Source organism: Batrachochytrium dendrobatidis (genome assembly GCF_000203795.2).
Source record: "Batrachochytrium dendrobatidis JAM81 unplaced genomic scaffold BATDEscaffold_4, whole genome shotgun sequence".
NCBI classification, from domain to species: domain Eukaryota; kingdom Fungi; phylum Chytridiomycota; class Chytridiomycetes; order Rhizophydiales; genus Batrachochytrium; species Batrachochytrium dendrobatidis.
Window position 1 is genome coordinate 1,152,584 of NW_006281102.1, and position 22,209 is coordinate 1,174,792.

The following is a 22,209-nucleotide window of genomic DNA, read 5'->3' on the forward strand; positions in this document are numbered from 1 at the left end:
ACAAGTATTTCATTTTGCCTGAATACAGCTGCAATAACAAATTCATTGGGCTTATTTTACAACTGTCGACTTTAAACCTGCATAGCTTTTATTGTGCTGTATTCATTGGTTTCTGTAATGGCAAATAATGCAAGTGAGGGTGCTAGAGCCTTGCATCTGGAAAGAGAGCGGGCATCTATGCTAGACCAGATTCAAAAGCAAAAGGATCAAATATCAAAGGTGAGAAGTCCTCAGAATAACTGCATTTGTTTGTAAAAATATTCCATAGCATCAGCACTCCAAACATTAAAAACTCAGTAGGAAGTGCAGCTGGAATGAGTATTACACTAGTGTAGCTAGCAGGCTTGGCCAAATCTTAATGCTCGATTGTATAGTTCATTTGCTAATGGTTTCCTTTTTTATAGGATAGAACTGTCAAAGTAGGATCGGACAAGTTTGTTGCCCAGAACGACTGGGTTGATTCAGAACTTAAACGACAAACAGTCGGACTTGTTCGACTAGAGGATTTTCAACGTATCCGGTCTAACCTAGAAGAGAAAAAACGACAAGATGATTTGGAAACGTCCTTGACCGGAAAGACTCTAGACAAGAGCAAAAAGTCGAAAAAGCGTACTACTACAAAGGCAGTTCTTTCATTTGATTTTGACGAGAATGGGGAGGAGCAGGATCAATCTGAAGGTATGGCTTGATTTAAACAGTTATTTTGATAAAGATAATTTGATGGCAATCCATCTCAATGGGTCAACTACAAACCAATATCCAACGTGTCTCGAATGATGAACTGGGCTAGACTCGACAGTATATCGCTGTCTGATGTCGCTCAGTATTACAATCAAATGCTTGAATCCCGTTTTAACCTGCATACAAAGTATTTAGTTTATATTGGGATATGCAGATCAATAATCTTCTCTCTGACGAAACGTCTGCATGTGTTTAATAGCTTACCTTTTAATCCAGTATTTTTTGGTTTGATTACTGTCATATTGCAAGATTTGAGCTAACTGTATCTTTTATTTAAAACTACAATTATTTGTAAACGTAATTCGATTGTCAATCTTATACAACAGATTTTTTTGATCAGCCATTAAAAAAGCCTAAAAAGAATCCCAACGTGGATACAAGTTTTTTACCCGATAAAGAGCGCAAGGCACAGGAAATGTTGGAGCGGAATAAGCTTGAAAAGGAGTGGCATGATCAGCAAGAGATTATAAAGAACGATCGTATCATTGTTACATACAGTTTCTGGGATGGATCAGGCCATCGAAAGCAAGTTGAATGTAAAAAGGGCGATTCAATTCGTCAGTTTTTAGAAAAATGCCGTGTACAATGGCCACAGTTAAGATCTGTAAATGTGGACAATTTGATATACGTCAAGGAAGATTTGCTGATTCCATCTGTAAGATAGTTGGCTTGTATGGTTTGTTTTTGTCTGCAAAGCAGTAGTGCATCTAACACTTGGGCTTGGCTGCAAGTGTTTTGTTTAATCCTAGCCTGCTAGTTTTTGCTTGATTCAAACCATTTATTAACATAGTTGTGGATTTCTTGACCCACTTTATGCGTTTCAATGTCAATTTCATACTACCTGCTCTAGCACTACTCCTTTTATGACTTTATCATTAATAAGTCCCGTGGTAAATCTGGTCCACTATTTAATTTTGACGTTCGCGATGATGTTCGACTTGTTAATGACGCCCATATAGAAACAGAAGATGTAAGATGTGGATTTTATTGGTCTATTAATACGAGTTGAATGCGTTTTATACTATAATTTGTGCTGTGATTACTTTTTGACTTTTCATTCTATCCATGGCATTATCTGACATTTAATTTGTTTCTTATGTTTGATACTGTTGATTGGAGGATAGTCTCACGCAGGAAAGGTGATGGAACGTTCGTGGTATGAAAACAACAAACACATTTTCCCAGCTAGTCGCTGGGAGGTTTTTGATCCTCACAAGGATTATGGCAAGTATTCGATCAAAGATAAAAACAAGGATTGATTGAATGTACCGTATTGGGAGTGTATCTGCCATTCAATATACTTGTATTTTTAATTTTTCTTAAAGTAGCACTTTAATTTTTAAGCAATCTGTATTCTTGGTTTATTGGTGCAGAACAAAAAGTGGTTTTTTTTCAGTAATTAGACGATCCAAAAACTGTGGATTAGGAAAAACACCTTTGCGATGAACCAAAAACTTTTTACGAGAATTGCTGGCAACATCAAAAATCAAATGAGTTGGTTTTTCAAGATTGAAGAGATTTCTATACCATGGCGTATGAGTGTCATGAAGAATATCGACTCCTCTTGGACCGATACCGGTATAAAGAGGTCGTGTTAGGGAAGCAGATGAAAGTGGATACTCGTGTGTTGCTTTGCCAATCAATGCACAAGTGCGCACTCGAAAAGTATTTCCATTAACGAGTTCAATCTTGGAAAGATGACCAGATGCCAGCCAGTGCGAGACTGCGAAAAAAACAATGCCCACTGAGGCGCAAGCGACAGCACTAGCAGTAGCAAGAGAAACTGACCGATTCTCTTTTATGAAATTGGATATTGATTCAGCGAGTGATGGCTGAGGAGTAGCAGAAGATGACTGTACACGATCGCTATCGTGTGTATCCGGATCAGAAGCATTTTGTGGAAAAAAGACTAAATCTGTAACTTTAGTGTTGAGAAAACTGCTAGAATAATTGGTATATTATGGTTGAGTAGACAAATGATTAGAATCTTCCAAATCAGACTATTGTCTTGACTCGAAGAGTCAAGTAGAATGAATGATTAAATGTTTTTGAAGCCAACCTACCTGGGTGAATCAGGCTGGTTTGTATATAGCAAGTAGGCAAAAGAACCCCAAAAAATCATATGAACACATCCAGAACCGTAGAGCATGTAATACTGGGTTAAATTTGGGTATGTATAGAGTACGAATGAAGTAGGAACACCTATATTAGCAGATGAACCGACTTTAGATGGAATAGCAGACTCGACCAGACGAGCTCTTGGATCGTTTAAACCTTTCTTTAAATGAGAATATTCATTAGCAGTACGACGAACAGAAAGTGATCGAGTTTGCAGAATCTTTGAATAGAAAGACAGACTCGAGTGTCTGTAAAGCAACATGACAAGAATGAATTGCAATTGTAAAGTGCTGATGCGATCTTCAGAAATTCAAATGCGATTAAATTCAAGTTTCTTTATTCTGCAACCATTACAGCATCCATGTTCTCCTGTACTGCCCGCCGTCTGATTCAGCGCTCAAGCATTACTGCTGCTCGCTCATGTATTGTTCAGCCCAGTCTTAGGTTCTCTGTTGCTGCTGCTTCCAGACAAGGTCTGTTTTTATCATGACTGGCGTCATCCATCAGCCTTGGCTCTTATCTGCACTGGCTACTACCATTCCTTTAGTTGAACAATCCACTCCTTCAATTCATGCATTATATGATTGTAATAGTCTGTCCACTCTTTAAGTGGAACTCAAAAGAACTTGTTTGGGTTGTATTTTAATCACTAGGATTACAATGCAAGTTCATGTTATCAAATAGAACAAAAAGTTCGTTAAAGGAATATAAAGTGTGACTATTGAAGACTATTCAGAGCTGAGCAGTGCTTTATTGGCTTTACGCCAAAGAATGTCTTGCAGTTGGACTAGCATCTCGTATGACTTGTTCTTTTGTCAACTCATTCGCATTCTTTTATAATCATGTAAAATGCAACACTTGCAATCACCGTCTATTTTGCTGGAGTAGACAGTGATTGAATGTTCGTTGCGCTTTCCTATTGACACTGTCTATTTCTTCAACTCTTTTAACCACACCAGTCATCATATGATGCCCTCAATCTCAAATCATGGTTTGAATTGAGATTGAGCAAGTGTGAGATTGTCTAAAACTGTCATGTGAGCATTGGTTCAGTTTCTATGCAAAAATGACTGCAGAGACTGGTAATTAGAGTTTAAACAATGTTGTTCAGTAATTTTTGGGAATTGGCTGTCTATTATGTATTTTGGATTCTTGTATAGTGCTTCGTTTTACGTGAACATGGCTGTAGATATCTTTCAAGACTGTACAACTTGGTTTTACTCGTATTATTGAATAGCTGGATCTAACAATTATATATTTTTTAAATATCAACTCAATACAGCTGCTCATACTCCTTCCACCGCCTCTACTCCCAAGGATGTTGTTCTGGAAGAGCGAGTTCCTGGCTTTCGTGAACCTGACCAGATTGCCACCAACTACGAACTTTCTGCTGGTGTGGAACGTTACGAGTATCTGAAAATGCTAAAGGGCGAAGATCCATGGGAGGATCTACAGCCTATTGTTCTTACCGAGGCTGGCACGATAAAAAAGCCAATTATTGTGCGAGGTATTGATCCAGAGAGATACGTTGGTTGTACAGGTCAGTTTTTACATATTCATACTGGTTTACTCTGAGAATCTCGTCTTTTGACCCACCAATCCCACAATCTTGATCATTTGCTTTGGATTGACTACATATGACTGATTTCACAATTGACTCATACTGACTCGTTATGTTTTGAATTGTTTTGCAGGCTTCCCCGCCGACTCTCATGAAGCCGTGTGGCTGACTGTTCGTCCACATGGCGGTGTTGACCGTTGCCCACATTGCGGAAACGTCTTCAAGGTATTTTGAGTAGCATATTCCTATTATTCAATCTTCATATCAATGATTGTGTTTCTACAGTACACCTTTACAATAATAATGCATCCTGAATACACCAAGATACTTTCAGTCCCGAACATCACTCACCTAAATATGCTTGATTTTTCATTTAAACATCTAGTACCTTTTGGATCAACCCGAAGCGCATCATTAGTGATGTGAGATGACTCGAAAGAAAATGCTTTTGCATTCAAAGCACACCCAACTCAATAAAATCCAGTTTTACTGTGCCTTTTAGCTGATTGAATATTTGGAATGGCTTGGTCTATATCAGTTTATTTACTATATACACCATCATCTCCTTCATATCAATGACATGGTTATTTTGACAGTGAATTTATATACTGCTGACCACGACATCAAACCAATCCACTATCCAAATCTACTTGGATTTAAAAAGATTCAAAAACGATGGGTTGATATACGGACTTTATATACTATGCTGTATTAGTGCTGGTGGTACTTTCCCTCATAGCCTCGTATATCAATCGACTCATTTGATTACTCAACTCTCCAGGTCCAACAATTCGATGCACTTGTGCAACTGTGTCTGATGCAGAAACACGTCCTGCATTAAATGCAGCGACTGCAGTGGCAAACAGCTCAAACGATGACGGTGTGAGAATATCTCGAATATGTCGATATAATGTTGGAGCATCCATGTGCGGTGAATCAGTTTCTTGAGTCTCAGTGCCAGAGTTTAATTCCTCTACGCTACGTCGATTAAAAGCCGAGTGTGCACCATTTGATGAAGCCAGATACGAAGTCCGTGATTGTGTTGATTTTGAAAAGGGTAGCGTGTCACTTGATTCTGGGTGAGCTGTTGATGACGGTCCGTTTGAAAGTGACTTGGTATGCTTTGTAAAGCCTCCTGATCGCTGTTCTGACCGGCGATTGATTAGTACATCTAATCCATTCGAACTTACGCGTCGGGTGTCGTTATTGGTTTGGCCTGCAATGCCATCATCTACAGTATTCCTCGTGGCCCCGCCTTTTACACTATTTTTTATAACCATATCCCCAGAATAAAGTCGATGTTGATGGTTATTTGAAGGATTTGGATGTGATTTACTAGAAGCCAAAACATCGACAGTCCCCGCTCCCGATTTATCTTGTGTTGTCATAGATGCCAACGAGTAGTCTAGTGCCTGTGTACTCTGGAGTTTGCCAATTTAGGTCAAAAGCAACATACATATTCATTTATGTACAGTCCAATGCAAATGCACAAAAAATAGGTACATATTAGCAACTACAATCGTACTGCATCATTCAATAACTAGCATCTAAACCATGTCAGCAACAGCTTACAATATCCAATGAGCGCAACGTGTTATTATGATCAAAATAGGATGTCGAGTCATGTCCTAGATTGGCATGGTCTGGTAGATTTGAATTAAAATCTTGCATTGAAAGCGGATCTACTTTGTCTTGGCCTTGTGGATTAGTCATACAGGTGATGGCATCGTCATCGACACCAGAAGATCCATTGCTCTTGAACCCATCAAGTGCAGCTGACCCAGTGCCAAATAGATTGGATGTTCTATTTTCCAAAGTATTACGCTGCTGCCCAATAGACCCTCCAAGTCCAGCAGATTCACCTGAAGACACACCTGAATCTTCTGTTTTCTCATTCCGATGCCCACGCGAATCAGAGCTTTCACCAAAGGGATGAAGATGTTCTAATAAAATAGGACCTGTCGTATATCTGCCCGAATTTTCTGCTTGACTACAAGGTTCGTTCTTACGTACGTGTGGTTGTGATGATAGCTGATAAGTTCCATCAGAAAGGTTTTGAGGCGGCATGGACAGCATATTACCATAATTCCCATTGTTTCGGGTAAGATCTGGTTTACTTGGAGTGTGTAAATACTCGCCATCTATATTCCGAGAATCTGAATCCAACGATAAAAGTGGTTGAGCAGCAGGACTAAATTCAACCATGCTTACAATAGACTAGAGTAAATGAGTTCAAACACAAGACGAGTCAAAATACAACGCATTATAATCAAATAAATTGGCTAGAAACAACCATGCAGAGCATGATTCGAGTATCACAAACACTACCTTTCTGAATGCTTCCAGCTGGGATGCACTTTTTTTGATCAAATTGTATCTGTCCATCAGCGCACTCTTGGAAGCAATCAATGCCTTTTTTTCTGAAGCTTGTGTTGACAATGCTCGCTCAAGTTCTGCCACTCTGCGAGTAAGAGCTGCAACCTGAGCATCCAAGGCCGAGTTCTAGTAATGCGAGATCCCATTGCAACTCGATTTAGTTTTGGTTGTATTTCTTGAAAGCAGTGATTTATTCATCAACTACAGATTCTAATCTATAGAATTAAGATGACATACCTGGTCTTTATGATGCGAGGCAGTATGTTTCCAATGTGCAACCTCATGCTTCAAAGCTGCAGCCTGTCGAGTGTATGCATCTTGTATCAAATCAATTCCAGACCGTAACTAAAAGTGTTTTCATCAATAGAATACAGTAGTCAGACTCAATGACCCGATTAACACATAGTACTGATTGTTTCCGTTTCAATGCCAAAGGTCTGTCCATCGTTGAACATGGTTTAAACAGCAGCCATGTAGTCAGACATGACCCGATATTGACAAAATAAAATGGTTGTATTTAGCAGAACTCATCGGTAAAATAGCTCACTTGAGTATCCAAATCCTGATAAGAGGCCATATCGCTGATAACCGACGGACCAGTTGCCATTTGATTAGAATAATTAATGGTTAGAATTTCAGGTGAATCTTGACAGTTTTCTCGACTTGGTTGAATTTGGCCAAACAATTATCAAGTCCAGCCAAATACTTGAACACTGAAATAAAACCAAGTGGCCAGAATGGAGGATACTCTCGATATTGTATCCAAGCACTGTGGTCTTCAGGTTAAATTATTCGGGTGAGTTACAGATAACTCTGCAGTGTATCTTGCCATGTCTTGCTGGCTGATTGCTTGATCCCTTTTACAAACTCATTCATATCTGCAACACCATTAGAGCATGTCTTGAGCGCAATGGCGGCAACTGGGAATCAAACTGCTTAAAGGAAAAAAATCAACTGACAAAATGTGCTGAAGAAAAGTAAGCTATAGACGATTTGATGTTTGAATAGGTTTGTTGGCTTGATCACTGATTCAAATATGGGTTTTATTGCAATGGCACGATATGCGATAGTGTTGGTAATCTAAAACGAATCAAACAGGAATGCTCTGGCGCAATCGCAGAATACAGACAGTGTCTAACGGAAAACGTTGAAGATCCAAAGGCATGTGTAAATCAACTGAGATCGCTCTATCAATGCCATCAAGATGTGGCAAACTCTGCCTTGTCATAGGCATAATAAAATACTGCATTTTGTTTTCCATATAATATTCAGCTGCCTTCTTTCTAAAGCCACGAGTCCAAGTAACGACAATTATTGTATTTTTCCAAGTCGAATGTTGGATTTCATTTGAATGAACATTGCTGGATAGTTGATTGAATACATTTCGAGAAACTCGGTTATTTATAAAAGTTGGCTTTGAAAAAACTTTCAATTGTATTTTGTAAAACATGGTTCAAGGACAAAAAAAGCCAAAGTCTGTGCTAGCAAGCAAGTCGACAAAGAAATCAAACGAACATCATAGAGGTATGGCTGATTCATTCACTTTACTGTAACTGCAGTGTGTAGCTGATTATAAGACTTGCTGGTTCGGATATGTTGCAAGTACTTTTCATTTTTTTTGGCTAATCGATGTTATTGAAACTGTTGAATCTACTTTTAGGCAAGAGAGTTGCTCCAAAATCAGCTGGTATTATCAAGCAAAAGTCCATCCAAAAGGTTTGTGCTTATTGAGTCAGACAGTTATACTGTAGTAGACTCTTGAATCGTAGCCAATTACTAGATTCAAAAGTAAATGTCGAATCATGACTTCAACTTTATTCTAATCACTATATACTACAGAAACTGGCTTCAGCAAATATCAAAAACACCGAGTCTCTCATGGCCGTTCGAGCTGGTGCAACAGGCAAACTGACCATATTGAAAGATGTTGCAGAAAAAGGCCAAGAAAAAATCAAGAACAAAAAGGCTCATGACAAAAGTAATACCGATGGTACTCGAAGAGCTTAGGCCATCAGCTCAAAATAGCACATTTTAAATATATTGCAGTCGTATTCATGTAAAATGCAACACTTGTATTATCTTGCATTGACGGCCTCTATTTTGCTTCAAAATAAAGTGGTTCATATTCGTTGCGCTTTCCTACTACACATTGATTTGAACACATTCCGTTTGAAATCCATGTTGTGCCAAGAATGAACAATGTGGAGCTTGTACCTTGCAACATTGCTAATAGTCATCAAGCCATGTTGAACAATGAGAATCACCGCATTAACATCTATAAGCACCAAATGACAGTTCAATATTTTTATTTTATGCAAACTGATCATCAATATCGGCTTCATAGGCACCTGGTCCATAGCCAGATCCTATGACACCAGCACCAACCGTAGCACCGATGCTTGAGCCAGAAGCTTCAAGACCACTAAAATTGAGAAAATGATTGGGTCGATGCATTTCGTGATAAAACTCTTTAGGATTATCAATAGTCAAAAGGTATTTCATATCGGCGCGGTGTTTTGTACCCATGAAGTTGTAGTTCCAAAGCCCATCACCCTCGGGAACCATAAAGAAGCCAAGGAATCGATCTGACAGAAGCATCTGAACTTTCTCATAAAAGGATGGAAGATGTCCAGGTGGGTTTGCGCTAGTATCTTTGTTGTTGCGACCCCATTCAAATCCAGCCGGTGTAAGTTTATAAGCAGTCAGCGAGCAGGATCCTGGAGTGAAAGCGCATGTAATAATAATGGTTTTATCTCCATCCCAAACACCCGGATTTTCAGCCATGGTTTTGGCGTGCATTGTTACATCCAACGGAGAGAGCTGTGGAAGCTCATTAGGAAGTGTATGGATCCATCCAAGAGGTTCAAGGTCTTTGAGATGATCATGCTCTGGAAGCATATGTGGAAGATGCACTTGTTGGTGCGTTCCCCATTGAGGTACCAATACAATCGCACGAATCTCCTTGACTTGAGGCGCATCTGGCGGACTAACTCCATACATATATCCAGCAATTTGAGTGCGAAGATCTGAAATGCAAATAAACCGTTTAAGCACATTTTTGGGAAGAATGTATGTGAATCCAGAATCTCTAATGTCGTCGGAATTGACATAGATGTGGTTGGTACGCAAATGCAAGTTGGTTGAAGAAATAGCACGAATACGCCATTCAGTTTTGGAAGAAAAGGTTTGAGTCTCATAGTTTGAGGTGGTTGTAACAATAATCTCGTCTCCATGCACGTTTTGTGTTTTGGTTGTAACGGCTGTTAGCTGAGACTGGTTTTGTTGTTGCTATATTGTAAGCATTAAACTATGTCAGTTGTGATGGCTTCTACAATAGTCAGCAAGTAATGATATTCAAGATGAAGCTGAAACAAACCTTTTCAATTTCAGCAATCTGCTGGCGCTGTAGAGATGGAGCTGAAATCTCCATACCAAGCATAATATCTCGGATCTCGGAAGAAGTGAGCGAAGCAACATTAACCTAAATTGAAAAAGCACACTCGAGTTAGTTTTGAACGCAAGAACAATCAAGTCTATAGAATAGATACATACATTGTTTTTCTTGCCATAATCAGCAAGAATCAAATCCTTTAGTTCTGTTTCAATTTTAAACCATTCTTGATCTGTCAAAGTCGGCCAAATATGATGAGGCTCGGTAATCACAGTTTTATCTGGTCGAAGAATGATTTTGGCCTTTTCATTGTTCACATGAAGAGCACGAAGAATTAAAGTAAGACGCAAAAATGCAGTATAGCTTGAAATACTCTTGAGCCAATCGTCAAACTAATGAAATTATTGCAGTAAGTACATTGTTGTACTGGTTCATCCTACTCAAATACCATGTGGAAACATACCAAATTAAACAGGACCATCTGAGGCTCAGTTGCCTTGAGAATCAAATCGCCAAACTTTTCAATCTTAATGCAGGCTTGGAAAGGTAATTGAAGTTCTGACCCCTTGATGACAATGTTGGGAAAATCTACAATATCACAAATAAATGCAGCATATAGTTAGTTTTTCAAAATAGCAACAATGAATTTAGATTAACAACATTACTGGCTAAAGACAAGTATAAATACATACCGAGACTGTGTATAACAAACGCACGATTCAAAAAGTAATACATTCAAATTCAAGTCAGTATATGGGTCGAGATAGCATCACAATAGGTAAAAAACAAATTATAATAAACATTTCAAGCATACCAATGAACTTCCAGAGGATCCAACATTCCCTTTCTGGTGACAATAATTTGCTTGGGCTGTTCTTCAACAGGTAACGACCGAATCAAGGCGGCAACTTCTTCAGCAGTCTTCCATTTTGCCAACTGACCAAGTCGTTTTTGACCAGCCCACACAGAAGTGTGAATGATTTTTAAAAAGAGCTGGCCAGTACGAGGGTTAAATATGAGAATGGCACCATTGATTGGCTTAGTAGTCAAATTTCCCTCAAAGGTTTTGTGAATCGTTACTCGGTACACTTGGGTATCATCAACAAACCAAATGATTTGCGCAGAGAAAAGTTCGCCGTAGTTTTGAGACGAAAGGTAAGGCTCAGTCGGTTCAGAAGAGTAGAGCTGGAGACCCTTTCGAACACGCTCACGAAGTACATACAGGGCAGGATTGGCCTTTAGAATTTTACCCATTGCTTGTTGTACAAGAGGCTTCATTCCGGGGAACCAATTGCCATATGCGCTATTTGATTCAACACAGATTACAAGTGTTAAAAACATAAAATGTGTAATGCCGAGACATAGTTTGACAATAAAAGCGTAAACAAGCAAGATTTACCTATGCAAATTGTAGGCCAAATCAATTCCAATCATCGCTCCTGTTGGAGATGGATAGATGGACATATTGTCTGTAGTGTAATCAAGAAATTTGGCACGAGTATATCGTTCAATATCATGCGAGTCAAAATCACCCCAACGCAGCTGCACATCAAGCCAGTATTTCTGACTAGTGGCTCCGTCAAAAGAGTCTTTAGTATCTGTCAGCAAGGATGGTCTAGATACATTCCATTTGTATGCTGTAAATAACAGAATATCAGCACAACTACTGTTCATCTTGTACGACTTTCTAGGATGGATGGTTTCTTTTTGTACTGTTTCAATTTCAAGCGCTTCAAGTTCTTGATCAAATACCTGACACAAATCCATAACAACAGATTCGTGGATCTTTTGCCACAAATGTGCTCGGAAAATTTGGATAAGAGAAATCTTTAGCGTTGGAATTTTGCCGTGCATGAAAATACCAGTAAGATCAAGTTGCACTTGGAAACCAACATACACGTTTGCTCGATTAATAGTAGGTGACCACCAAAGAGTGAAACGACGATTGGGAATCTGATTCAATCCGGATCGCTGAGCATTGGTAAGTTTCTTGAATTTCATGCTCTCCTCAAACCCAGAGTTATGCAACACCATGAAATCACTGCCTAAAAATCGTTGATTTCCGTCAACTTTGAATCCATAGTAAGGCTGGGGAGCGCAGTTATATTTGACAGACACAATGGGCGTGGCCAAAGAACCAGCATTTCTAGATATGGCGGTAAAAGTGGAGCAGTTTTTGTAAAGCTGACGAGCAAAAGATTCTGCACAAAGACTCAAATCAGATAGATTCAAACCACAACCTCTTGAAACCGTTTCCAAATCACCAAAAAGTGGTGCAAGATCCGTGTCGTGCAGGTCAGTAAAAGAAACTGCACTAGGCTTATTTTCAAAAACAAAGCAGCTGGCATAACCAGCAAGTAAACGCATACGAACATCAATCGAGTTGAATTTGTAGGCAGATGGAATACGAGGAATAAAAGATTTGATATCTTTAATACAGTTGAAAGCTGGAGCAACTCCTAATAAAATCAACTGCGTAGCCAAGTGACAGCAAATGGACGTAGTATTCGTCTTGTGGTTCAAAATACGGAATATCATTTCATCGACACAAACAGTTTTATCTGAACTAGACATGAACGAATCGGCTTCCATTTCGGTTTGAAGGCAGGGAAGATAGTCAGCATCAGTTAAAGCAGTATTTTGCAGACTTATTACATCCACAGAGTATGAATCATCAACTTGGTTAAAGTGGGTATTCATAATAAACACTTCTTCGACAGCATTGGTATTTATCGCTAAAGGAGCTGGCAAAGAAACCCCAAGATTAGTATCAAGTGCTACAGATTCACGGGCAATCAAGTCAATGATGTGTGTTTCTAGAGGATAAAAGGTTTGCAAAGCGACTCGGTTCTGTACATATTCTCCAAGCCAAAGTCCGACAAAGTAAGGATCTACGGTAACAGGAGATGAGGGACAATCAAGTATGGTACGATGCAGATGCCAAACTTTCTGCTCTGCAAAAGGAAGTGCTAGATATTCACGCACAGTGATCTCAATCCTATAGTCCTTTATGGGAATAAAAGAGCATGCACGTAATGAAGAATAGAATTGGTACGCAGCATCGCAAGCAGCAGTAGCACTGGCGAAATCACCTGCACAAGTGCTAGTAGTAACTTTAAATTGCTTGGTTTGATAAACTCCATCAAACCAAAACACTGAAAACGTGCTAGAAGCATCGCTCCACGAAAGACAAGCACGGCTAGTAGCAACCAAACAAAGAATGTGATTTCCAGTAACTACAAGCTCGTCACCGTCTTTAGGAGTAATGTGGTACATGGGGGAGATACCATTGACGACTTCGCGGATCAAACGTGGTTTACCGTCATCGCCCATAAGCTGATCATTTGTGGTGATGTCACTTGCATGTTTGGTGGTTCCATCAGCAAGTAACAATGATGTGTGTCCAGCAAAACATGCCTTTTCCCAAAACAGACCTTCCCATGTGGGGAAATACGTTCCTTTAAACAATGTATGTTCAAGAATACCCTCAACACCACCAAGTGCTTGAATCATATCAACTCGATAGTTGTTTAGATTCCAGAGTTTACCATCATGGCGTTGATGTGTCCACCAGAATGGATTGTTTTTCAAAAGCTGGTATTGTTTAAACTCTGTACGGACTCGCCATCCCTTGTCATACGCCAAAGTGTGTCGATCCTAATATTAGAAAATGAATACAGACAATCAAAGAATAATGATCATTAAAAACTGTATGCGCAAACACAATACAAAAACTCTAATACCGTACCTTTTGAAACAAACTATTGATACGAGGAATACCTCGATCCCAACTATCTTCAAGATCCTCCAAAGTTAGTCGTCGATTTTGGGCGTTAGCTTCTTGGCGTTTCAAAGCATACTCGGCCCAAACGCGCTGTGAATCGATGAATTCAGACTCCCAAGGCTGGATATAACGATACAGATTGGGAATGGTTTGATTTTCATCGTGTGACATGCCGGATCGAAAGTGGGTGATGCCCAGATCGGTTTGCTTTGACCATCGAAGATCTGATTGTGGAATCAGTACATGGCCCATGGAAAGCATTCCCAAGCCACCAAGTTCTTTGGGACAATAAAATACAACAGGTGGAAAGCGAGATGGCATTTTGGAGTTTAGACCAATCTTGATACGTGTTTGAATCTTGTTTTCACATTTCACAATCAGATCAAGAATCTCTCGTGTATACACAACAGCCTCACGATAATAAAGCATTAGTCCCATCAAGGCGGTGTTCCATTTGTTTACAATTTTGGTGAATGTTGTAGATCCAGATGACATAAGAATTTGACGAATACGGTTATGGAAGCGTTGAAGTGATTCTTCGTCAACACGCAAAAAGGCTTGAGCCGTACGCTCCTTGGTTTGCTCGTTGATCAAATTCCAAACACCCTCACGCAAAGTGAATTCTTCTTGAGTTGATCGAATCTTTGGTAAAATACGAACGTCAAATCCACACATGGCAAACAACATGTTGGGATTGTCTCGAGAGTAAACTGATGCAAAACTATCCTCCCAATCTATGGTGGTAAGAGAACGAGGAAGGCGATTCTTGATATCCCAAAACACAGCACGACCAAGGTTCACATCATGCTTCATAAGACGCATGCGACAGTCGCGGGGCCAAACTTTCTTATTGTTGTATCCCACAACGTTTTCGTTGTTTGGATCTGGGTGTTCAGTGAGATATCGCTGAATGAGATCACGGGCTTCTTCGGCAGTAAATCTAAAGAATATATACAGTCGATCAATATAACGAGTGTACAGGCGAATAGGATGTCGAGCCTCTGTAGTTCCATCTCTAAATTGCAAAAAGTCGTTAGGAATTGCAGGAGGTCCAGCCATCTCGCTTGCACGAGTAAGACCAAGTACAAGAAGATCAAGTACAAGTCCATAGTATTGAAAAATAAACGAAGCAAACTGAAGACCACGAATAAGACCATATGCATTAATGTGATTCATGTCCTTGAAGGTCAATGCCACATTGTTTTTTGAAGTCATGTAGTCGGCAATATTATGGTCAACAATCAAACGAAGAAGTCGATTCAATAGCGTCAAGTCAATCTTTTCATATACTTTACTAAGACGAGTTTCTAATAGCACATTACATTGGCCATCTGCAGACTCCCAAACGTCAGTCAAATTGTTGATGCCCTGGCACCATTTGTAAACAAGAAGTGGAGGAGGCTCAGAGTCACCGGGCTTAATCCAAGCGGGAAATAGGTGACGCTTATCAGCTTCATACCAAAGATACTGATCAAGATAGGCGTCTGTGACTTTTTCAAGAGGCTCAATATCGTAAACGGGAGTAAGGTGACTGTATAAATCCATAAATTCAATTCCAACTTCCTTAAAGGCGCGCTGGGTCAACAACAGGCGCTTAATACGACTCAGGCACTCGTGTGGATTGTCGTATGCTTGCTCAATCAAGCCAAGTTCCTCACGCTGACTCTGATTCAAACGGCCTTGCACCGAATACGCCTCTTTAAGACGCTCTAGTGCCAAAATCAATAGTTTGGTATCATGCTTGTAAGAAAGTGGTGGAAAAGGAATGGGTGAGAATTTACGCGATTCAAGCCAGTGTACTGTTGCAGTGTAAATGGCTACGGCTTCTTCGGCAGTGATATAGGGACCATCCTTTAAATAGTTGTGCTGGCGTTCTTGTTCAGCTTTAATCCACAGACGTGTAAGACGACCCAGATTTTTCTTGCAAACAGTTTTGTCTACAGTTGCACCTCGTCGAATACGCTCGCGATTGTAGTGTGCAACAGAAGTCCACCAATCAGCCTTGGATTTGACATAACGCAAAATCATATTTTCAATAGGCGAAGGGAGGCCAGGGACTTTCCAAGGAATATTTGCTTTCCAGCAGTTGTGAACAACAACAAACGAATCCAAAAGGAAATGAGGAGCAGAAGATTGCAAGGGTTCAAGCTCAAATCCAAAATATTTTCCATGACCAGCAGAAGCAACGGTGAACGAGATCATGCTGTTTGTTGGCTGTGTCAAACTATCATCAACAATTTTATCAGGGTTGTAACAAGTAATCGATTCGATATTGGCTCCGTTAATGCATGCAGCAAGACGGCCTTGTCCATTAGGAATGTCTGACGAATCATCAACAGAAATCTCACAACCAAGTCCTACAGACCAAACAAGGTCGCGTATTAAAAGCATAGCATCTTGGGCACCGGCTGATGCAAAATCAAGGAAAACAGTGCAATGGCAAGTAGAGGGTTGATCAGAACCCTGAGTACATGAATTCAATGCACCAGAAAGCATATGCGTTCTAAAAGACTGTGGCTGAGAAACTAGAATGTCACGGCATGTCTGGGAAATATGCTTTTCAGTAAACAACAAATTGTCAATTTGGCGCAGTACAAGTTCAAAAAGATTAGGCACGCCAGGTTGTAATGGCTCAAGAGTCAATTTGATCATTCCAGTATTTTCACTGGCTATAAAAGACTTCATCTTAAAGCGTGAAGCAATTGTCTCAATAGACGATCGAATGCTCTGTTGATTCTGATTCAGCACAAACACACTAGATCTTTGTTCACCAATACAAAGCCATGCACCAAGCAAATAGCCAAAGCTGGCCACATCGCCGTCATTGATCTTGTGATTAGTAATATGCTGCTGCAGGTAGTAGCGGATACTAGTAGTAGGACTAGCAAGAGGGAAACGAGAAACAGATGTCCGGATCATACGCATAGCTTGGGCTTTTGAAGGACATGCTTTGGCAAAAATTGAAAATTCTTGGGCGGGTACTTTCCAAACAACTGGTTGAAGCGCACGCTTTTCGGCTGCAAATGACTCGGCAGCAGCAAATGCTTCATCTTTGGTTGCGTAACCCTGACTTGTAGATAGCCATAAAAAGTGACGCTCGCATGACACAATTTCAGAGCCAACTCCCGCAATTTGAGACGAAAATTGAACCTCGGCAAATTTAACAGAAACATGTCCTTGCAACTCAGTCCTACTTATAGTAACAACATCAAACAGAGGTGCTGTAATGATTAAATCATGACGGGAATTGCAAGTAAATCCACTCGCTTTCCATGCTGAAGGAATGTTGGAATCTGTAGAGCTGACCATGTTGTGTTCAGAGTGCATGACAATGCGGAACATGTCGTCTTTGCCTTCCATTACTGCTTTAATACTGCGAGCAGAACCATCTGCACCCAAAACACAGTCTCCTGGTACAAGATCTTCAATGACTCGAGTTTTACCATTGGCCATGCGGACCAGCGTGCCAGGAGCAAAGCAACGCCAAGCCTCGGACAGGTGCTGCAGAATGGTGCGAGATTTGTTTGTTTTGATTCCTTCAGGCATCATATCTAAAATATCGTGCATGACGGCAGCACGCAATTCAAGATCATAGTGCGACTCAACACGCTGCTTGGTGACCGTCTTGGCAATTCCTTTAGATTGTCGGCCTTCAAAATGACGAGCAAGAAGATTTCCAAGCCAGCGTTCAAGAAGAGGAACAATTCCACGAAGAAAGAAAAGCCATACACGCCATCCAGGTGCCCAAAAGCCGCAACCAGGACCTTTTCCAACAGGACCAGTGTTGAATCGGTAATAGATCAAATGTTTCAAATCCTAAATTAACATGTGATGCAAAAAACAATACATGTACATTCATATTAGAAACAATCCAGTCAAAAACAAGTGCTGTAGTACCACGATTCAAGGTTTTACCTTGGTTAGGCGAATTTGCCTCATCAACTTGTATTTGTAGCGATACATTCCGGTAAGCTGGCCAACGTGAGCAAATGTGTACTGAAGACCGTCTGCAAGTTGGTATGCATCTACATTTCCAAGACGGTACTGAACATGCGAGTCTACAACAAGTTTAGTCAGGCGAAGAATTTCACGCATAAGATGAAAAGCATTTCCAAATCGAGACTTTTTTCGTTCTTTGGTAGTCAGAGTTTTAACTGGTTTGAGATTAAAGTTGTAGTCCAAATGAAGATAGTTGAGATTTTTACGATGAATCAACAAGTTGAGCATATTGTAGCCTTGGCGACACACTTGAAGACCTGCTTCGACCCAATCAATTTCAGTAGTTTGGAAAAACTTTGTGGCTTTAAGCTGACGAAACAGGTATTTCTTGTTTTTAGATTTTGGGGGACGATGGTGCAACTCGTTGAGCACATAGCATTTGAGCAGCTTTTGATAAGATACACGCACCTTGACAGGATTTCCGGGAGGAACGTGCTCCATATACCAGGACTTGATCAGAGGAATATCTTCTGCACGACGCATTTTGCCACTTCGCTTATCAAAAGGATGAGGTGCCCAATAAAGCTCAATAGCACTAGCAGTGCTATCAGTATACAAAGGAAGATGCTCCAAAAATGGATTGACACTGTCAGGCAATACAAAATTAGAATCCTCATCCTCATCACCAAAAATCTCATCCTCAAACGAATTAGAGGGACCGGTTTGAAGCGTGCGAGACGAAATTGGATTGATTATAGGATCAAAATAAAAGGCAGGAAGATCTGGATCGTCTGATCGAATATACACATTTGCAGGATGATGGTACCATCCTACATGCACAGAGCGGGGAAGCGAGTTGTACAAAAAGGGAAAAGCAATTTTATATTCTGTGCGTGATGGATGGCGAATAATGATCTTGTTGATATCATTAAACTCATTCCAATCGTCGTCACCTTGATCGACATCTCTGAAAAGTGGCTCAAATTTTGGCCCACCAGGAATAGCCATATTTAGTGCCTTGGAGGTAAAAAACGCAGATTTGTCAAACAAACTAAAGTAATTTTTGTCGACTAAATCAGACAGAAGCTGGCGTGCAAGACGATATAGACTCGACATGATGGGAAGATTAAGATTCCAGTTACGGTAAGTGCTTCCATTAGAAAACCGAGTGTCGACAAGAGCCTTGTGCTCATAAAACCAATCGTACACAGCAGCATCTTCCTCCTCATCCAACTCGATCTGAATGGCCTCTAGTGGTTCAACATCAAGAATATTGTCACCATAGTCAAGTGGAGGTTCTTCGTCATCGAATGGAGGGAATCGCATGCGCTTAAAATGACGACGATCTCTCTTTTCTCTACGCATCATGATCCACATGGTTCCCCATTGAGCAATGTAATGAGGCTCAATGACACGAGGAATCTCATTGACAAAGGTGATTGCACCAGTAATGTGATAGAGAACAGGAACATCTCGGACCTAAAAGCAACACACCATTGGTAGCATAAAGCATTGTCAAAGAACAGAAAAAATAGTCTTGATGATTCAAAAACACAGATTTGATAAAGTACCTGCTCCCATGGCATGGGCATATTTTCAAGCAACTTGAGAACAGCATGAGGTACATATTTAAGAGCACCCAAATAAATTCGCTTGTCATTTCTGTATTTTTTACTAGACATATCGCCATGATCCTTGACAATTTTTCTAAACACCATAGCAAGCCAAGTCAGGATTAATCAACCGGTATAACATTACAATAGGAAATGCACAAGACAAGGATGGATCTAATAAAGCAGATCTAGAGTGATAGATTCGACATGATGGCAAGTCGTCCAGCATCACACATCCAATAAACAATATGGCAATAGATCAAAGTAGTTTCTCACAACAAAGATCAACCAACAACCGGTTCATACCTCAAATGCTCCTGAGGCATGTTCTCTTTCTGGGTTTCCGAGACTCCAAAACGACGCTTCTGAGCATATCGTTTTGAGTTCATGACCTTCCACTTGTGAGCCTTCTCAGCCAGTTTCTCTTCAGGAGTCAAACTGCTAATCTTTGGAGGTTTTGGCTGCTTTTGAGCAGTGAGATCAGCCGAGCTCGGAGTCGGTGGTTGCGGTGGTTGCGGGAAGAACATGGGCATAGTGAAGCCAGGCGGCAATGGAGGTAATGGAACACCTGGTGGAGGCATGGGGAATCCAGGTGGGAGCATTCCCGGCTGAATCATCATTGGGACTCCAGAGGGGTAAACAGGATGTCCAGCATGGTTGTGCTGATCCGACATTGTATTCCTCGTTGGATCCTTTTTCTTGCGACAATTCGCTGTAAATCAAAAATATGAAATTATTGCAATTTTATTCAAATCAAATCGGCTGTTTGCTCACGCAAAGCGTTTCTGTTTTGCGTTCTTCTAAATCGAATTTCAGAATTTGTTCCAGAAATCTTTCCAGTTTCAATCCTTGTCAAACTAATGGTTTCTGATATCATTTGATTTTCCATAATTACTGGTGGTGCTGGCGCAATGGCTCTTTTTGTATTCACCTTTTTGTGTCGACAACCAAACACTCCTTTTGTAGAACCTAAAACCATTGTTTTGGTTCATGTTCATGAAAATAGATTCACATTAATCACCATTATATGATCCAAAGGTTGGTCAAGAATCTTTTCATAAAAGTTTGAAAATACACAATAAACACACCTGGACAGTCTGCTGAACAGCATAGTTTGCATTTAGCACGCTGTCGCTTGTATTTAAATAAATCTGCTGGTTTCTTGACGTGTGCATTGCGCAATAGGTTATGAGACAATGGTAATGTGCTGGAAACAGTGGCATTGGGTATACATCTTTCAAAAATAGGTCCCGGTCGCGGGGCTAGAGGTCGTCGTTTTACTGAGATATCATTGCATGAAGTTGATTGTGTCATCATGGTTGATGAAATCTGCGATACTGGTGGGGATAGGGGTATGTGTTGAGATAGCTGATCCATCAATAACTGAAATGAATATTGTGATTTGAGCAATGGCTGCGATTCTAATACTGAATTCACCTGCTCTGTTAGATGCTCAAGATTACCCGGATTCTCTGATTGAAACTGCTGGGCTGCAACCAGATAGGCAAGTGTTGGTCCAATTTGACGGAAAAATTGTGCCAATGCATCGCTCTCGGAAAAAACATCTGAACTGACATTGGGAAAAGAGTTTGTTGCTAGATCAGTATGCAATGCATGTTCAACTAGGATCGGATTAGCATGTTCCTTGACAAGATTGTGTGTTTCTGTAGTATGATGCAGGGGCCATAAGCCTGGTGATAAAAGCGACAGTCTTGGAAAAGATTGGGTTCCAGTACTTGCTAATGGCAAAACTGCTGTATTTGTAGCTGCTGTAAATCCATGATCTACAGAGTCGCTCAAAACTTTAGAATTGTTATGCTCAACTGAAATATCTCTTTTATCATTAGTCGATTGACATTGAACGCTGGTGTTGAGTGTAGCTGAAATAGAATCTGCCTTGAACTCGGACTGATTGGGTAGAATCACTTTGCTTGAAGCAGACAGGTTGGACCGAATGGAGTTCAAACCAGACACTGATCGAGCCTGGCATGAGTGCATACAGTTTCTAACCTGCACTCTCCAGACATCTATCTTTTTATGGCCACTGATCGCAAAAGGGCAAGGCAACAGTTGCTGAGATGCTCTTGTCCCTAAACTCGACTTTCGATGCGACTTGAAAGGCATAGTAGTATCAAAGGAGTTGACACAACAAAAAAGAACATCCCTGTCTTTATGAGAGCTCCTAACCTTGAGCATGCATCCATGGTTAGCTGCCAAGTCACCAACAAACTTTTCAAAAGACTCTCTGGTCTCAAATGTCAAATCCTGCAGCTGTTTGTGAGGAATGTGTGCAGCACAAGGAAGTGGATAAGAAGGGCATGAGCTGCATGTAATAGAAGCAATATACATGTCAGAATCAACGGCAAGATGTTGCTGTATCCACATGGAATGTGATGGATATTTGTCAGGATCCATACAGATTAAAATGTGTTTTGGTAAATTCTCAACTGGTGATGATGAAAATAAAACGAGAAATTGTAATTATTGTCAGTGTGCATTTGAAAGTATTCGCATGAAATTCAACCACACTTTTGGGTTTGATTCTCGTTTGATGTTTTGCAAGTATCGGTAGGTTGCTGATTTGAATGTCATGAGCATTCATTGTGGTTCATGTTGGAAATCTGATTTGTTGAACAATCTGCAGTGTTTGATGTGTACAATCTAGATTAACCTAAAATGATCATGC

At 40.3% G+C, this 22,209-nt stretch overlaps 8 protein-coding genes across 8 annotated transcripts; 4 read left to right on the forward strand and 4 right to left on the reverse strand.

Moving 5' to 3' along the window:
- Positions 1-117: 117 nt before the first annotated feature.
- On the forward strand, positions 118-2,000 carry BATDEDRAFT_24147 (uncharacterized protein; the record flags this gene model as incomplete). Its single annotated transcript, XM_006677858.1, has 5 exons — positions 118-219; positions 405-678; positions 1,068-1,396; positions 1,592-1,711; positions 1,866-2,000. 5 exons carry the CDS (start codon positions 118-120, stop codon positions 1,998-2,000), a joined length of 960 nt encoding a protein of 319 aa, XP_006677921.1.
- Positions 2,001-2,102: 102 nt separating this feature from the next.
- Positions 2,103-3,121, reverse strand: BATDEDRAFT_24148 (uncharacterized protein; the record flags this gene model as incomplete). Its single annotated transcript, XM_006677859.1, has 2 exons — positions 2,103-2,682; positions 2,805-3,121. The coding sequence occupies 2 exons, from the start codon at positions 3,119-3,121 to the stop codon at positions 2,103-2,105; spliced, it is 897 nt and encodes a 298-aa protein (XP_006677922.1).
- A 1,100-nt stretch (positions 3,122-4,221) lies between these two features.
- BATDEDRAFT_10435 (uncharacterized protein) lies at positions 4,222-4,654 on the forward strand (the record flags this gene model as incomplete). Its single annotated transcript, XM_006677658.1, has 2 exons — positions 4,222-4,399; positions 4,554-4,654. Coding segments are annotated over 2 exons (279 nt in total), but the record flags the coding sequence as incomplete, so codon positions are not given.
- A 467-nt stretch (positions 4,655-5,121) lies between these two features.
- BATDEDRAFT_87669 (uncharacterized protein) lies at positions 5,122-7,403 on the reverse strand (the record flags this gene model as incomplete). The annotated part of the gene is made up of 5 exons (XM_006678192.1): positions 5,122-5,841; positions 5,993-6,637; positions 6,749-6,922; positions 7,034-7,141; positions 7,344-7,403. The coding sequence occupies 5 exons, from the start codon at positions 7,401-7,403 to the stop codon at positions 5,122-5,124; spliced, it is 1,707 nt and encodes a 568-aa protein (XP_006678255.1).
- Positions 7,404-7,533: 130 nt separating this feature from the next.
- On the forward strand, positions 7,534-8,026 carry BATDEDRAFT_24151 (uncharacterized protein; the record flags this gene model as incomplete). Its single annotated transcript, XM_006677860.1, has 3 exons — positions 7,534-7,592; positions 7,690-7,773; positions 7,867-8,026. 3 exons carry the CDS (start codon positions 7,534-7,536, stop codon positions 8,024-8,026), a joined length of 303 nt encoding a protein of 100 aa, XP_006677923.1.
- Positions 8,027-8,244: 218 nt separating this feature from the next.
- Positions 8,245-8,938, forward strand: BATDEDRAFT_87545 (uncharacterized protein; the record flags this gene model as incomplete). The annotated part of the gene is made up of 3 exons (XM_006678094.1): positions 8,245-8,320; positions 8,457-8,512; positions 8,636-8,938. 3 exons carry the CDS (start codon positions 8,245-8,247, stop codon positions 8,801-8,803), a joined length of 300 nt encoding a protein of 99 aa, XP_006678157.1. The 3' UTR covers positions 8,804-8,938.
- Positions 8,939-9,086: 148 nt separating this feature from the next.
- BATDEDRAFT_16367 (U4/U6-U5 snRNP complex subunit PRP8) lies at positions 9,087-20,092 on the reverse strand. Its single transcript, XM_006677725.1, has 13 exons — positions 19,830-20,092; positions 19,482-19,617; positions 17,887-19,389; positions 17,415-17,787; positions 13,936-16,046; positions 13,601-13,844; positions 11,587-12,232; positions 11,002-11,490; positions 10,880-10,884; positions 10,651-10,775; positions 10,349-10,579; positions 10,173-10,277; positions 9,087-10,084 (listed from the first exon to the last, which is right to left on the reverse strand). The coding sequence occupies exons 1-13, from the start codon at positions 20,054-20,056 to the stop codon at positions 9,107-9,109; spliced, it is 7,173 nt and encodes a 2,390-aa protein (XP_006677788.1). The 5' UTR covers positions 20,057-20,092; the 3' UTR covers positions 9,087-9,106.
- Positions 20,093-20,271: 179 nt separating this feature from the next.
- Positions 20,272-21,908, reverse strand: BATDEDRAFT_87668 (uncharacterized protein; the record flags this gene model as incomplete). Its single annotated transcript, XM_006678193.1, has 3 exons — positions 20,272-20,492; positions 20,612-20,906; positions 20,961-21,908. 3 exons carry the CDS (start codon positions 21,906-21,908, stop codon positions 20,272-20,274), a joined length of 1,464 nt encoding a protein of 487 aa, XP_006678256.1.
- Between the last annotated feature and the right edge of the window lie 301 nt (positions 21,909-22,209).

Excerpts from the sequence above, each read along its gene's own strand:
- BATDEDRAFT_16367 (XM_006677725.1), bottom strand. The coding sequence starts at position 20,056 with ATGCCCATGTTCTTCCCGCAACCACCGCAACCACCGACTCCGAGCTCG. Across the intron at positions 19,618-19,829 it reads ATGCCTCAGGAGCATTTGAG|AAAAATTGTCAAGGATCATG; the intron begins GTATGAACCGGT and ends TATGGTGTTTAG. Across the intron at positions 10,085-10,172 it reads AGATTGCTGAAATTGAAAAG|CAACAACAAAACCAGTCTCA; the intron begins GTTTGTTTCAGC and ends CTTACAATATAG.